The sequence below is a fragment of the Eretmochelys imbricata genome, chromosome 8, assembly GCF_965152235.1.
Source record: "Eretmochelys imbricata isolate rEreImb1 chromosome 8, rEreImb1.hap1, whole genome shotgun sequence".
NCBI lineage: Eukaryota > Metazoa > Chordata > Testudines > Cheloniidae > Eretmochelys > Eretmochelys imbricata.
In genome coordinates this window covers 3,655,743-3,673,476 of record NC_135579.1, presented here as the reverse complement: position 1 = coordinate 3,673,476, position 17,734 = coordinate 3,655,743, and the positions used below count along the sequence as shown (strand labels likewise).

The 17,734-nt window shown below is 42.3% G+C and overlaps 1 protein-coding gene across 1 annotated transcript in view; it reads left to right on the top strand.

Moving 5' to 3' along the window:
* Positions 1 to 13,234, top strand: part of SGCD (sarcoglycan delta) — a 203,764-nt gene extending 190,530 nt beyond the window's left edge. Inside the window, exons 7-8 of the mRNA XM_077824280.1 lie at positions 11,297 to 11,420; positions 12,332 to 13,234. Of these exons, the coding sequence (XP_077680406.1) occupies positions 11,297 to 11,420; positions 12,332 to 12,505 (298 nt within the window). The 3' untranslated portion in view covers positions 12,506 to 13,234. The remainder of the gene's footprint in view (positions 1 to 11,296; positions 11,421 to 12,331) is intronic.
* Positions 13,235 to 17,734: the final 4,500 nt, after the last annotated feature.

The following is a 17,734-nucleotide window of genomic DNA, read 5'->3' as shown; positions in this document are numbered from 1 at the left end:
GGTATTAGATGGTGCTTAGCTCCTTACTGAAGTTAATTAAGAGGGGGGACAAAAATCTAAGGTCAAAATGAGTAAGATTGTTCATACAGATTTAATTAGTGCAATCGTTACAAACGAACAATGCAATCAATGCATATACTACAGGAGTATCCATCCCCATATTGTAAGGTCTGTAAGTGCATTTGCAGAAATAGCCATCAGGCTGTAGGCGTTTTGTCATGCTAAATAAGCTCTTCAGATCAAGTTTTCCAATGTACAGTATGGAGATCACCACCAAATCTGCGGTGTATGCACAGGTGCACATACCCCTTTTCCGTAATGGTTTTGCATCCTAAAATTTCTAAGCTTTCAGAAGAGTTTTTTCTCCTTTCTGGTTTGGGTATCTCTTTGCTTCTCATTAGTAATTTCTTATTAATTGCCATCTCTTTAAAAGTAACAAAAACAGAAGAACATGAAAAGTACAACGCGGTCCCAGAAATAATACTATATCGTACTTTGAAATTCTATATCAGTGGTTTTCAACCTGTGGCCCACAGACCCCTGGGGGTCTGCCAGACTATATCTAAGGGGTTCGCAAAAGCTTGTCATTACCATAGAACAGTGGTTTTCAACCTGGGGTCTGGAGACTAAGATTTCCAAAGGGGTCCACACTTCCATTTGAAATTTTTTCAGGGTCCCCAAATGAAAAAAAGGATGAAAAAAAATCACTGTTCTGTATCATCCACATGAGATTTTAACCTAAATGACCCTTCTCTGTGAGGCAAGGGGGTGAGGCAAAAAAAAGATATCTCACCCATCTCAGCTCTCTAATATCCTGGGACCAAACCAGCTATAGCTACACCCTATACCTCCTCCATTGTGTCTGTCCAAATGGCAGCTAAAACTCCATGATTGTTTTCAAAAAGAGAACCTGGTTATTTGGGTCAACATTCCCTCTCCTCATGCAACAGTTCTGATGTTGAAGTCTGCATGCAGACTGTTGTGGATAATGGCTGCTGCTTTTGCAAAGCATTATACATCTAGCATTTAATTCAGTACTTTGAAAGTACTGGATTATTTGGGGTAGAGCTTTGCGAATAACTGATTTTCTGTATGGAGACCAAACCGTAAAATTGGGGAAAAAATCCTTTTGTGTGATCTGAAACAAAAAATCTTTCAACTTTTCTGGCAAAACGAAATGTCAAAAAGGTTTTATTTTGATTCTCAGAGGTATTTTTAAATGTTTTATAAACAAAATTGATGGAAATTCCAAAATGAAAAGTCGAAACATTTCATTTTGATTTTTTTCTGATTCCGCCCTCCCCCCCCAGCCAAAACCATGTCCTCAAATCAACCTGAATTTGCTGATTGTTTCAGTTCACCCAAATCTGAATGTTTTTGGCAAAAAAAAAGATTTTTCTGGAAAAATGTCACCCACCAGCTCTACTTTGGGACCTTGAGTATAAATAACTCTATAAACAGCAAAATTCTAGTCTATTCAGCAAGATTACTTGGCGCATTCAAACAAGGAACTATAAGACAAACACGGAAGATGCATCATGTATTCCACCATGGAAAGGGACTAAAAAGTAGTAAAGCAATAGTAGGCTGGCCCGCGTTAGCGGAGTAGGCCAATCCTTGGCTATCATATAGAGGTGCTTCCAAGCTGAAACCAGGGTATTCTGCATGATATACCCAGGACCATCCTGCCGTGGATGGCTCTGTCACCCCAATTCACCTGTAACAACGGATAGCGAGTGCAATTCACCCCTACATAAAATGCTCACACAAAGCCGGCCTCAAAATAGGGCTTAAGTGGAACTTAAGTAGCACGTAATCTTTGCGTGGTACCTTTGCACAGGGTGAATTTCACCCAGGTTCTAGAAGGACAAGCCCACTTGGAGGCTACTATTTAGTGCTATCTTCCTCACTCCCATTATAATTTCTCATAGCTGGGATGAAATGTGTTGCCTCCCCATTGGGTCTGCAGTACCCATTGTGATGTACTCACTGCTGTACCATGATACAGCTTTTTGGGACTGAGGTGTCGGGGTGCTGGGGAGGGGCATTTAAGAACTAGAATGTGTTGTACTCTCCTTTGTTTCCTTCCTAGTTTAACAACATCCCACGAAAATGATACCCAGCCACAGACCTTCTTCCCAAATTCAGGCTGACATGGTCTCTTTCCATTTATGCTTTTCAGTGAAAAGCTTTCCAAGTTTGATTAGCAACTTCGATTAGCCCGACCTTTGTTTCTAAGATTGCGTTTGGGATTTGGTGTGGTAACGTAGCATTTCATAAATTGATTTTCTTAATGTGTGAAATCAATGCACTCACATACTAGAAAGGGGGGGGGGATTTAAAGTTTGTATTAAGTGAATGTAACAAGGTACTGTAGATAAGCTGAACAGTAAATATTCACTGACCCTTAACCAAAATAAGTCATCGGTAAGCTAAGACAGCAGGTATAGTGTGTGATTCTGAGAGCATACGGGAAAATACAGACGCCATTGTTTTTCTTCTTTAAGAACACACAGAAACTGAAGTCAGTGGGAGTTGAGGGGGCAGAGCAGGTCACAGCATCAAGTCTTTTGATTAGCACAGACACAAAATAACCAGGAGGCTGAGACCTTCCATGACAAATTTTGGCCTGGGCTACAAGTTTAGGCCAAGTTAGAGACATTTGACGATAAGGAATTATAATCAAAACACTTACAGGCTCTTAACTTCTGTACAGCGGTATCAATGACACGGCTGTTGTTTAGTTGGCAGCTATTATTGTACTTGCTATGTGTCAATGTCAGTTAGCATCTGTCAAATCTACACATGCCAGCAGTCCACACTCCCATTCCCAGCTCGTAGGCTCTCCAGAGCAGGGATTCCTCTTACTGTGTGTTAATGTTCTGTCACACAGTACCTTCTGCAATCTATAACCTGGCACGTTTTTCTCTCCAAGCTCTCCCTCTCCGTCCCGTGTGGAATTGCTATGATATTTTTCATCATCTTCCTCTGTTCTCAAAACTGCTCTTTTGTCAGCCAATGAAGACTTAGGGGCCAGGTCCTTAGCTGGTATAAAGTAGGATAGCTCAGTTAAAGTCAACAGTTACACCAGCTGAGGTTTTGGGCTGTGGGAGTCAGCCTCCTCTCACTGCTCCAGCTGGGTCCTGTTAAATAAAGGCTCCCCAGTGTTTCTGATGAAACTGCAGTGCAACATGTGGCTGTTAGATTAGTTCCATCCTGTGGTGCTGAACCTTATCTTTTAAGCAACTCTCTGCTCAGGTCCATGAGGGATTCTGAACAAGACCCATGTGCAGACATTCCACTGGGCAAAGAGGGAGTGGAACTGCCATCATCCTTACATTTAAAAAAAATTAGTCAGTCATTCTGTGGCTATGAAATCCCTTCCCATCCATTTGAACAGACCATCTTTTCAAGCCACATCAGTATGTATCACACGTCACTTTAGACTTATCTCCCAGTTTCTATGGTAATTTCCTTTCTTCCTTGATTTACAATCAACATTTTTAATTATCCGGACGATTTTAATTTTCACATCCCTATCTCCTCTTGGTTAAACATTAATTTCATACTTTCTTTCTTGGACAATCTCTACCCTGGTGCCAGTCCTCCAGTTTACAATAAAACTAGATCTGAGTAGTTTTTCAAAGTATATCCTCCCTAGCTACATTTGGTATCTTCTGTCTGATCTTGATTAATCTCTTTTTAGGTATGGTAGATGCCTTCATGTAAACCACCCGAAAGGTCATTTAAAATTTCAAAAAACCCTAAAACATTTTGGACAACTTTGCATGATTACATCTTTTTCAGCAATTCCCCTAACACAGCATACTCGTCTATCACAAGAAGGGCTGTTGAAGTGAATTCTGTACACTTCTGTTCCTGTATGCTCTGCTGCTTGTAGCACTTTATGGTGGCTCTGAGTAAGTTACTGCAACATTACGAATGTGTAAACTGTGTCTAAAGGATAAAAATCATGACATGTATTTAGGTTTGGGGACATAACATGAACTATATATAAAGAACTTCATCCCTATGGTGAGGGGCGGATGAGGTATCACTCAAAATTGGGCAGGTCCTCATAGGTCGCCAAAATACGTTTAATAAAAGGTTTCTTCTTTTGAAAATGAAAGCAGAGATTCTCCTGCCTAGCACAGCCAACAAAGGGCCCCTCCAGCTCATTAGTGCATCTGGGGCGTGTTCTTGCTATCAGGATATGAATCCAGTCTCTCATTAGTTTAGAACCTGCCAGGCCTTAGATCAATTTCAACTAAGCATTATGCTAATCGTGATTTATAACCTGTGTTATAATAGTTTATAACTGTTAACTGCCAGGCAATTACCACTTCTCTTATATATTTACTCTCTGCAGTAGTTTAAGTTGTTTCCCTGGTATGGTCAGGAGAGTATTATGTTAACATGAGCTATGCTTGGGGAAAGTACACTAGAAACAGGGGCTGAAATTCAAGGTAGGAAAAAACAAACTAAATTGACTCCATCAACATTAAGCTAAAGTTAGCAAAAACAGCTGCAAATGTATCATGCTTCCTTGGGATGAAACGCAAAGCAAAAGCAAAATGTATCTGCGGCGTGTGACATCTCTGTGGAGAAAGGCAATGGGGAGGGAAAGAGAAAAGGAAGGGTTTAAAGGAAGACTGAAGACAATGGAGTGAGTGACTTAGGGGCACAGAAGCAGGGGAAAGTGGTTGACCTTTATGACGGATGCGGCAGCACCTACGGACGGACTGGCACCCTGCTCCACACACACTCCGTGGAGAGTTGAGCAGCTGGGACCAGAAGGAAGGCTAAAATTAGAGGAACCTGGGGTAGGAAAGAGGGCTGGACAGAGGTGGGGTGAAGAGACTACAGTGAAAATATTGAACGGAGCAATAAGCCATGATAGGCCATGTATTAGTAGGTCATTGGTCCATACCTCAGGTGCAGTCTGAGACGTGAGGCTTCATTGCTTTTACCACCCAAGTCGTGCAGCAGGTGCCCCAGTCCAGCAAAGCACCTACGGACATGTGTGACTTTCAGCACATGAGCAAATTCATATTACTTTATCAATTCCTGGTCTCTTTCTGTTGGCTCAGTTTGGTACAAAATCCTTTAGGTTCTGCACTGTCCCAGGACAGAAGTAGCAGAGTTTTTGCAGCCTTCCCAGTTTGAGTTAGACTTCTTCCTGGCTTAATTAGGCACCACAATATTAATACTTCCAAGCAAATATAATTAGACGTGTAGCCTTTAGCATATACTGAGACGTAAACTAGCAACATTCACCGGGTTTGTCCTAGAAATTAGCCAAGGATTTGCAGATTACAGCTGAAAGAATTTTCATTTGCAGTCTCCTCTACAGATTACCCCAGGAATTAAATATACCTTCAGTCAACAGTACAGAATAACCTGCTTCAGAATGACAGGTTTCAGAGGAGCAGCCGTGCTAGTCTGTATCCGCAAAAAGAACAGGAGGACTTGTGGCACCTTAGAGACTAACCAATTTATTTGAGCATAAGCTTTCGTGAGCTACAGCTCACTTCATCGGATGCATGCAGTGGAAAATACAGTGGGGAGATTTATATACACAGGGAACATGAAACAATGGGTGTTACCATACACACTGTAAGGTGAGCTATTACCAGCGGGGGCGGGGGGGGGGGGGGGGCAAAAAAACCTCATATGTTCTTGTCAACTGCTGGAAATAGCCCACCTTGATTATCACTACAAAAGGTGTCCCACCCCCTGCTGGTAATAGCTCACCTTACCTGATCACTCCCGTTACAGTGTGTATGGTAACACCCATTGCTTCATGTTCTCTGTGTATATAAATCACCCCACTGTATTTTCCACTGAATGCATCCGATGAAGTAAACTGTGGCTCACGAAAGCTTATGCTCAAATAAATTGGTTAGTCTCTAAGGTGCCACAAGTCCTCCTTTTCTTTCTGCTTCAGAATGCAGCTGCATCTGAGTTGTCACCTGCATAATAGATTTGCAGCATAACTGTTGGAAATTGAATGGTGATTAATGCTGCCAAACAGAAGAATATGTTGCAATAATATTGTTGAATGCAAAGATAATAATCTATCTTTGTTTACATCAGCAATTAATGTAGTTCAAGAAACCTTGCATATATAAGATTTATCTCTACTGAATGAGATTACAATCATACATCGCTCTTCATACAGTAATTGATGCATTTCATTAGAATGTAATTGAAAACAAGATTTATATCAATGCCATGCAAAAAGTAACGTTGATAAATATTTTTATTATTCGCCATGATTTCTGCTCTGAGCCTGTACAGTACTTACTGTGTCTGTGTTGGGTTGAGTACTGTACATCATATGAACTGGAAGTCACAATATGATGATTAGGGATAAGAAACTGCTAGCATTTCTTCCCTTATACAGACCCTCTGTAGGCTTTAAAACCACCCTCTCCAGTCCCAGTGTCACTTACTCTTCCCCGTCTCTGTCCCCATTTAAGCTTGGGATCTTTTCTCTCTCCTCCCTTCTCTCTCCCCATCCCAAATATGTGTTACATTTTTAGTTTGTTTCATTTTTACGAATCACCAATGCAAATGCACTGCTGGACAGCCAGAGGGGGAAGCCAATGAAGTGGCACAGGCCCTGAGCTCCTGGGAAGTGGTGAGGGTTTGGATTGAACTAGCTACTTTTCCCATACTGGCGAGAAGTGTGGGGTGTAAAACCCTGCACCTAGCCTCACTTTTGCTGCAAGAATTAGGTGGAAACTCCATAAGGAAGAGTCTGTGAAGTCTTCCTCACAGTCAGTCATAGTTTGTCCCCAAGAAGGACCTCTTAACCCCCATTCCTTAGCAGGGATGCTTTTACCTGTTCTGTGCCATTATCCAGCAGAGCTAAAACAATGCAATTAACAAAATATATAGATGTGGCCTTCTACAAGATGAAATTAACCAGAGGTTTCTTGGCAATTCAGCAAAAACAAACTAACTTCTATTCTAATCAATGGAAAAAATCTTATTGTGTTTTCTTTTAGGGGAAAATATAGGTCCTTTGGAAGACAGCTCATAAGTAATGGTATCACAGATACAACTCATTATGAATGGGTGATCCTGTTGGTTTTAGTGAAACAAAGGAATCAAAACAGAAACTCTCATCCTAAAATACTGGTTCATTGCTGGCAAACTGATGTGGCTCTTCATTTATTTGCTAGTATAATTTACCAATTGTATGAGACATAAGCAAGTCCAATATTAACAGTGACTAATTTTATGCCCAACATGAAGTCTTGTAGCTGATCTGAAGGATACTGTAAAAAAGTAATTAGAACCATTGGAAATAATGGCCCGCAGCTTCAGTAATGCACGGGCTAGTTTCAATCTGCAGGTTTCTCAATTAAATTAAATTAACTCATGTTGCTACAGCACTGTATCATATGCCAATGACCTATTAAAAGTAAATTAATCCTTCTTCCATATAGAGAGCTGGGATTGTTCCCTGTGCAGGGAAGTCTCATGTGGGGAACAAGAAACTTCATTCCCACCCATGGAGTGTCTGCTGGTTCATTTCTTTTGGGGAGAGGGCTCAAAGAATGAGTCGGGGCTTGCCCCTTAACCACATGTATTCCCTAAAATTCATTCAAGTCTCATGCTAGGTCCTCCCAACACTCCCTGGATCCCCTGTTCACAGTGACAGCCCTGTTTTTGCAGGAGCCGAGCTCTCCTGGGCTCTCCCCAGAAGCTCCCTCATCTCAGCACTAATGGGGAGTCTGTGACTCAGGGTGGTCGGCAGCACCTTTCCCTTGCACTGTCAGCGAATCACAAGTACTGCATTTATCCAACACCTGCCCACATGCCAGTACATTTTCCCCATGCAGGAGTTATATCAAGCATTCTTTTCGGGAACAGCGTCCATTGCATCAAAACCACTGCTGGTCTGTGGCAGAGCAGCCCCCAGCTGCTGCAGACGCAGCCTTAGCATCAGCAACAAATCCTCCTTGCTCACCAAATTCAGAAGAAAAGGAGGACTTGTGGCACCTTAGAGACTAACCAATTTATTTGAGCATAAGCTTTCGTGAGCTACAGCTCACTTCATCGGATGATGAATCCAATGAAGTGGGTTGTAGCTCGTGAAAGCTTATGCTCAAATAAATTGGTTAGTCTCTAAGGTGCCACAAATCCTCCTTTTCTTTTTGTGGATACAGACTAACACGGCTGCTACTCTGAAACCTGTCAAATTCAGAAGGTGGCTCATAATAGTAAGAAAAGCAGCACTTCATTCGGCAGGGGATGAGGGGGATATGGGAAGAAAATAATATGCAGGCTGCTGACGTGATTAATGGCGCTGCTTATGATGAAGGAAATGAAAAGTAGAAATCTGGGTAAACAATGACCGCTCCAGGAGAATGAATTTCATTGGAACTACAGAATAAACGGATATGTCGACCTCCCATCAGTTACTACTGGAGTTTTAAAGCAAGCCCAGGGATAGCGTTTCAAGTTTTGCTCTCTCATTGATTCATGGTTGTACAGAGTTTCCAGCGCCAACGTAAGAAGTCTTTGCCGGGAGATACACAACGGCCACCACTTGTTCATTTTTAATGCAGAGACATCCTAGAGATAAATTTGAATGAAGGGGTTTCAGTAGCCCAGTTAGCACTACCCATTAAGCATGAGTGAGACAGAGAAGGATGAAGTTCACCGATGTACATGCTGACGTGCATTTCTATGCAGGCAGAGTATGTTCAGTTTCTGCATAACTTCTAAAAACATTCAAATGTATGACTGGCACGCGAAACCTTACATTAGAGTGAATAAATGAAGACTCAGCACACCACTTCTGAAAGGTTGCGGACCCCTGATCTAGTGTCTCACTGAGTCACCCTTCTACCGCTGTAAGTGAAGGCTTATTCCAACCTGCCAGGCTGTGAGTCCTATGGAAAGCTTCACAGAGCCGCCATGGAAAACAAATGTTGATTCTGAATGATCTGCTCATCGCTAAATCATTTCCTATCATTATTAGCCTCCAAATTGGTTCTGCTCTGGGAGACGGAATAAGGTTTTAACTCAGAGGAAAGCAGTGTGTGTCTTAAACGATTGCTTCAAATGAAAGTATTCTGTAAACATTACTCAGACCCCCTCTTGTGCATAAATCCCCAACTGCACTGCTTGGCTTTGCATAGATTTTCAGCTGTTGGTTTAAAGACAGCTGTCTGAGGGATTCATTCAGGAGATCGAAAATAAATCATACAATAGACCTCCTGCAATCCTGAGTGCCAAAAATTAGTAGGGTGATTCTTTTCTCACTTCCACCAGCATAAAGTCTTCTGAGGGCAGGGTGAGCAGAGAGCAAGTGTGAAAAATTGGAACGCATTTTTGGGGGGGTGGGGGTGGGAGCGTAGCTGCATATATAAAACAAAGCCCTTCATATCAGGATGGTCCCAATAATATCAAATGGGTGCGAGAGGAGAATTGGACCCAGATTATAAATACAAATGTGTATTCGTTAAGCACAGTCTTAGTTTCACTGAAAGAGCCACGGTTTGTAATTACATCACTCACATTCATTTACATAGATTTAAGGGTCTCATATCTTTGGCTTAAGTATGATTTTAAAAAAAAAAGTTAAATGGATGTGTCAGTTCACAGAGTAGCTGGAATAAGATGGTCGCAGTCTCTACTAATTAAGAGGCCATAGGGTCTGCCTACACTGCAATGAAATACCTCCGGCTGACCCACGTCAGCTGACGCGGGCTCGCAGGGCTGTTTAATTGCACTGTAGACATTCAGGCTCAGGCTGGAGTCTGGGCTCTGGGACTATCCCTCATCCCAGGGTCCCAGAGCCCGGGCACCAGCCTGAGTCTAAACATCTACGGTGCAATTAAACAGCCTGAGAACCCCAGCACTGCAAGCCTGAGTCAGCTGGCCTGGGCCAGCTGCGGGTGTTTAATTGCAGCATAGACAAACCCATAGTAACTGCCTTAGGGCATCATAGCAGGGAGCACGAGAGTAGAAAGAACATGAGGAAAAGCAGACCAGACAGTTGGGAAGAAGGAGCAGCTGGTTTTCTGCAGACCTTCCCACGGCAGCATCTCCTTGTTAACAGCAGTGCTTGTCGGGGGGCTCCACCAGGCTTTGGGGTGAAGCAGAGCCAGGGGACAGCCATTTTGGGTTGCGTTCTCCCTACCACTGCAGCAGCGTTAATGTCTGTGCCTTCACTCCCTCTTGGGAAGGCAGGTGAAACTAACAGCAGTAAGACTGCTTAGCCTGTGGCTTCACTGACAAAAGAGGGGTCTTTTTACTGTAGGTAACTAACACATGGTGGCTTTCACAGAGTAAACATGGTTCAGACAAAGCTCTTTAGTTTTACTGGGAGAAACCAGGCAAGGTCAACCACAGGCTTAGGGTGGGCAGGGATAGGGCCGACCTCGCGTAGCTCTCTGACAGTGAACACTAGGATTTGTTAATCTGTAAAAAATACATCTTTGCATCAATGGAGACAGAGCCTTAGTGAGCCATGCAGCCAGGTGAAAACTGGTGAGGAGCAGGAGAGGGGCCCCCCCACCACGCAAGACTGAAGTGTACGCCCTGTACCCACTGTGCAAGGCAGCTGACTCCCCTTTGAGATTCGTATGCTTCTGAACCTGCAGGAGCTTTCATCAATTGAGCCGTTAAGACTCTAGGCCCACCAATACCTGTGGGGCTTTGACAAGTAGGGACAAGCAGCCCTTAATCTATTCCTGGCTCTGAACAGCTGAACTTTCCCCAAGGGTTTTCATTCCAAGGCCCTCCTGAGTTCGAATCCTTGTTCACAGCCTCGGGCACGTCGTTTAGACCTTTCTACTGCAGTATTCCCATTACTTAAATAAGCATAACACTTCCCTGCCTCTCAGAGATGTCATGAGGACTGGCTTGTTCATGTTGATATGGTGATTTGAGGATGCAAAGTGCTGTGTATCAGAATTATAACGTTTTGCAGGTTGTGGTATTGATTATTTAACAAATGTTTGAACTTGTGAGAATAGCGAGCAAACTGATCAGCCTGCGAAACTGAGTTTCCGGTGCCTTGCACCCTTGTACCCTTGTTCCTTCATCTACATCTGGGCAAAGTAGGTGTGAAATGCTACCAGATTAGAATGGTAAAGTTTTATACCCACTTTGTACATGGAGTCTTGCCACTAACCTCAGTGGATTTTGGATCAGGCTCTCAATGAGTACCTAAGGTGCAAGGCACTGGGGAATCGAGCGGGGTGAGAAAAAATGCTCAGATTTAACATCAAAGTGCAGCTGGTGAGATAATCCCATCTTGACTGCATTACAGACTGGAGTCACCCACACGCTCTTTGGTGATGGAGGCTCCAAAGGGAATTGAAATTAACGCAGAGGCCGGCAACATGGAAGCCACATGCAGGACGGAGCTGAGGCTGGAATCAAAAGATGGAGAGGTAGGAAATGGAAAACAAACCCTAAATTAAACCAGAACCAACCTTCACCTGCAGATTTATAACTGCCTCATCCATTTAGCAACCCCCTTTCACACAGTGGTTTAAAAACAATGGTGAAGCTGGCCCAGATAGGATAGCAGTGGCTGAACACATTGTGTGCAAACTAGAGTCCCTCCATGGAGAATGCTCAGCTGATTCATTATTTTTAAAGTGCTTGGATAATAGCATCTGTTGTACAAGGAGATTTATGCAGCTGTAAAATTGCATTATGCTCCTAAATTCTCTGTTTGGTTGTCAGTTTAAAATGAGATTTACTTGGCTAACATAATTCAATCTTAGATCATGAATTTTGCAGTGGGAAGAGCTTAATTCACCTGTATAGGTCTGCAAAAGCTTTTGTAACCGGCTGTTTTGATTTCTGAGGGAATAGTGTCAGGAAAAGTTAGACAGCTACATCAGTCAACTACCAGAAGGCACAAAGAGGGTTAAAAAAATGGGAAAAACCTAGCGTTGGGTGAAATTTTTCAGATTAGTAGTTTATTCCCACCCCCACCCCCAATGCACTTTTGGGTAAATTGAAATTGCAAATTCAGGTTGAACTCGGCGACTAGTTTTGACCCCAAAAAAGAGAAAGTATTTTTTGACAAAGCTGAAACATTTAGTTTCAACATTTTCTAAACGAAACATTTCAACTTCTCGTTTTGAAATGATGTTTCATTTTAAAGGTAGCTAGATTTATTTTAAAACAATGTGTAAGTACAGCGGCCCCTGCTTCCCCCCGGACCCATTTGCATGAAAAATTCTATTGCTAGCATCTCCGTTTTGCAATGACAGTTATTAATTTAGCAATTAAAGATTTCAACTCATCACTAATTCTCTCTCTGTCTCTCTCTCCCCACACTCCACTTCAGATTACGCTGAATTCTGCAAATATCAAACTGCCTGGATTGCCTCTAGCATCCCACTCCTCTACCGGATCCAGGCAAAAAATCTACGAGCTGTGTGTGTGTTCCAACGGGAGGTTATTCCTGTCTCAGGCAGGAGCTAGCTCCACCTGCCAGATAAACACAAGCATCTGTTCTTGAGAGACGGTTCCCAGCAGGCAGCACAAAGGCCCTGTTCTGGTCTCACAGATAGCCGCTCCCAACTATTTTTGCTAGAACCCAGAAAGCCTGTCAAAGACTTTTTTGTGTGTGTGTGCGCGCGTGTGAATATATATATATATATATATAAAAAAATATATATATCCTCTGTGTAAAACGATGTTTCAGTACAATGAATCCCAGGGTGACCCTATTACATTCTGTTAAATTGGACTCACTACTCCCTGAACCCTTCTGTATTAATATAGTCTAATGGTCCTCCCTTATAACTCACCGTCTCCTCATAGCAGTGGAAACAATGTCTGATTAAGTACATGGACTGACGTACTCCTAGCATCATGCAAAAGGAGAACAACTCTGATAATTTTTGCACCATTAAAATCAGTGGCAACAGAATGGCCAGCAAGGCAGAGCAAATGGCCTCGAGAACTCCAAGACGCCGGTCACTGAATGACACTCTATTTTTAATCTAAAGTAGAGCAACCTAATTGGGAGACTCTACACTGTCATCCAGGAAAACTGGGTTTGATTCCCAGTGCTGGTCTCCCACCACTTAGCCTTTGGAAGCAGGGAATATAGGCCCCAATCCTGTTCTCACTGAAGTAAATGGCAAAACTCCCATTGACTTAAGTGGTACTGGATCAGGCCCAGAGAAAGTAGAGAATGGCATGCATCATTCAGCTGTGACACACTCAGCCAGTGAAGGGGCGACATTTGATGGGCTCTGAAGGGAGCCCCTTTCAGTCCTCCTTGGCAGATAGAGGTATAAATGATCAGGGAATTTGACATTTATGTGGGGGGTCCCTGTCTCTGGGAGAAAAATGAAATTAAGGCTAATTCTGTTTTCCTGGGGTTTACAATAGTGATCCCTGTTTGTGTAACTGACATTTTATTACATTACTTTGCATCAACAGGAAAACTAACTGTGCGAATGTCACATCCCCTGTAAACAAAAAAATTCTTTAATTTAAAAAAAAGATAAAAATTGTTGCAATTACAAAAATACCAGGTCTGCATAGCCATCAGGTGTTCTGGTTCACCCTAGAGCGTTCAGTCCTACACTCTAGGAGTCTGGGGTAATTCTGCTTTTAAAATAAACCACCTCCCTCCTTCTCTCTCTCTCACACACACCCACGCCTTGCAAAGCTGAGAACGTGTAAGATTTGGCCGGAACCTGTCTGAGAGACAGTAAAACTCACACAAAAGAGAAGCATTATCCAAATTCTCTGCAGGGACTTTTTTTTTTTAAATAAAACAGGGAGGGCAGTCTGAGGTCACTCACTTTTTGTGGAGATTGCAAATATCAGAGATGCTGATTAGGAAACAGGACTTTTAAAAAACGTTTTATAAAGTTTATGACCAAATTAGGTCACAGAAAAGTAAGGCTTTGGGCTCTGGGTCATCCTGAACTTGAACCCAAATAACTCAGTATTTGAATCTGTTTTTTCATGAGTAGGGTTTTTTCCCCTCCATGAGGCATTTATGGGGAAGGAAAAATGTGAGATCTGATCTTGTCACACTGTTTCCATTATCCAAAAATGGGAATACCATGAGCAGTGTGAAGATCTCATAGTTACTGGGTTTCAACTCCATCAGTGGCTCCCCCAGGCATTTAAGAAGCCTTTGAAAAACATACAGGGTAAATTTTTCAAAAGTCCCTAAATCCTGTTAACTTTCAATGAGACTTGGGTTGCTAAGTCATTGCTTTTGAAAACGTTACCCCTATACAAATACTCAAACCTGTCCATACCTCTGGTGATACTGAAAGTACATTGATCTCCGCCAAACAATTTTCAAGATTAGATATCACAAAAACAAAATGTTTAGAGACAGTTTGGCCAATTTCTACATGAGTCACTTGTATTCGGGGGCGGGGGAGGGGGAAGGCTCGAGAGTGCCAGGTTTCTGGATTTTTTTAAATGTGCATATAGGGCATAATCCAAAGCTGGTTGAAGTCAATAGAAAGACTTCCATTGACTTGCATGGAATTTGGATCAGACTGTTAGAAAAAAACCTATCCCCCTTTGGTCCTTCTGGTTGTTTTGCTCGCTAACAAAGCACACTTGAGGACACCCATAAAATGTTACACTTGACAGCGGTTAAAAATGATTAGTTCTACAATTTTCTTAGTGATACGGTTAGGTTAATTATCAAGTTCAAACAATTTGTTAATGAATGCAAAGGGTCACCCAGGATAACAATTGTATTGGGACATAGGACTATACCATCTCTGTTCAAAGAGGGGAAATTGTGCCTATGCCTTAAGTCAATGCACTCAGCAAGGAGAAGCACATCATATTTATCTTGTTATTAAAACGACTTTATTTTGTGGGGGGACAGTTGGAAGGGAGGGTGGCGGCTGTCAACAGATGTCATGGGAGCCGATGGTGCAACATGAAGCAGATTTAAGTGAAATCCGTAAAGGCTGTGAGGGCCGCTGGAGTGAGTATAGCCTTTTTACCACATTAAGTATAACAAAAGACAATGTATGTTACCTCCAGACCATAGCTGAAGTCCCACTCATAGCTCCTAGTGGAATACATTTACTGTAATACTTTTTCTCATTTTGTTTTGTATTGGACAGTAATTCATATCATATGCAAGGGCCGATTCATAAAAAAATTTGTCCAGGGTACACAAGGTTATAACGAAGTTTGAGCTGCAGAAAGAGTGTATTGTCCAAAGGTCTGGTTTTATTTCACTTTTCTCCCCCAATGATTGATTCCAGTGCTAGTGAAAGGTGCTAGGCAGAGCACCAGAACTGGCCCGGGAAGGGCTGGGGTAGTGTGTAGTTTCCTGTACTGTACTGCCAATATTCCTCAACCTGGCCTAGCAGGCTCCACCGCTGGTGTTGGAGGGTAGCTCAGTCTTTACCTTCATTCAGTCTTTGCCCTCCCTGCTTAACGGTTTACTGCCATGTGCAGGGATAGTTCTAGTGAGGTAGATGCTTATCTATGGGAAACTGAACTGAGATCATCATGCTCATTTCCCAAAGGCGATGAGAGAGCCTTGAGGCCATTTTGTCGTTTACCAGTCTGAGCTGGATTTGAACTGGTGACCTAAGTACCTGTCCCTATCACCATGACAGCTTGTTGTTAGTGCAGGTCCCCTTTGTCAGGTAAAAAGAGTACCTTAGTTTTGCATAGATTAGGAAAGCCCAGCTTTTTATGCATACGAAGATAAGAGTGCATTTCTAGCTTTTAAAATGTTAAATTACATGCTGTTAAAGAAAAAAATCAGTTTGCTCTAACAGGTGAAATTCACCCCGTGCAGACTTACGCACCTCTTAACTTCCACTTACATCCTCACATTAGCGCTTACATGGTATCCTAGACCTTGTGTTGTCCCCCTGCACAGTAGCCAGTTTCACCCAGTTAGAGGCAAGGTCTTCACTAAACAGTGTGTGTAAGTTCCTGCAGCTTCTGAGGAGCAATCACTTTGCTTGGCAAAGATTGAAGTAGGGTTAACAGTCTTAAGTGTGACATACTGAACTAAAGCATCCCTGCCCAATGAGGATAGTATGTCTGTGATATAAAGCACCTTCGTGTAAGGTACAGTACATTGGGGGGGGTCATTTTTAGCATAGGTATGTTGCCAAGCAGCTCCTGTATTAATGGGAGTCACATGATTAAACGAACCCTTGTGGAGTGACTTAAATTTTACCATTTCAGTCTGATGGGAAGACAGGTCACACAAAACCATCTATTTCATTTCTTCCCTCTATTCATCTCCTAGAAAAGGATCCCCTTCCCACTCCCCTGTGGGATTATTGTTTGCTTGAGAACAGTGAAAATCTTTGCTTAAAAAGGGAAGGAATGTTACACAACACAAAACTCTGAGGGTGCCCATTGGTTGTTGTTAGGAGACAACAGTACACTGTGGCCAGTGGTACTTTAGTAAATGGAGATCTAGTCAATGCCGCAGTTGTTGACCATACAACAGTGTGTGCCATGTGGTAGGTTTAGTTTGCATATTTCTTTGAATAATTATTTTCACTGTATAAGATTGTTTCTGCCCATAGCCCTCTCATATCCTAATAGGTCTCTACTCAAGACTTGCTTAGTTTCAATTTCATACACACAAACTATCCACAGAAGTTAAAAGAAAATTGCCAGCCAACAAACTGATATATTTCTTTATGAATCGGACCCACAATTTGGTTCAGTTGTCATCATTTGCCTATGAGGGGCTGGTATTTATCTCAAATAAGGGTTCCTTTTATCTCTCGCGACTTAGGACAGGCTGGGAGGGATAGGGAGCTAGCTTCTATTGAAGTCCCTGGGATATATACCATTGACTTCAGTGCCTGCAAGATCCAGCCCAGGGTCTTTCTGGGTTCAGATTTAGGCCACTGAAGTCAGTGGGAACACTTCCATCTATGTCAGTTGTTGCAGGATCGAGGCCGGACTCAGAATTGTACACAATTCTGCACTGAAGCTATGTGCATTCAAAATACTTGCTAATTAAGGGACTGCGTTATTGTCAATATACCTTAGGCAACCATGAATACGAAAGCTAAAGATAAATGCTTTTATATATTGTAACTCTTGACTTTACTAGAGCTTCAGTAACATGCTACATTTGCTTTAAATGCCACCGTTACTAAGCTTGTAGAGAAAATGACTATTAGTGCTTGTCTTTACACAATACCTTACCCATATTTACTGTATGAACTCCCTGCCATAACAGGTATGTCAGGGCGGTCTTTAAAAGCAAAAAGACTTTGATATTAGCAAAAACAGAGTTCCTAAAACTGATTATATATCTGCATCCACTCTCCAAATTTCATTTTTTTTAAAGTATGTATTATCCAGCAGTCAGCATAATTACTACACTGAGCGTTCAAATGAGACTTTAGCAGTAAAGAAACTCATGCAAAGGGAAAGCCAGGGACTACTAAGCTGTATATTAGAACTCCCCTTTTTAGAAAGGTTAAAGTAGCGCAAGTGTGGTCTACATTTGTTTCCTTCAATCACGTGTTTTCAATCAGATTTTTTTTCCCAATACAAACATGATACAAAAAATAAAAATTATGAACTTAAATGACCACCTGCAACATGTGGCATAGCCAAATGAGATCTAAACCCTGCTAACCCTCCATTCAGTCTTTGAGACTGCTCCATTGTTAAAGAGGAAGCTTCCTGTGGCACTTGGGAAGATGTCCGGTTTGTTCGAGCCCCGTAGCCATGCTAGAGCTGAATGAACAGGTCT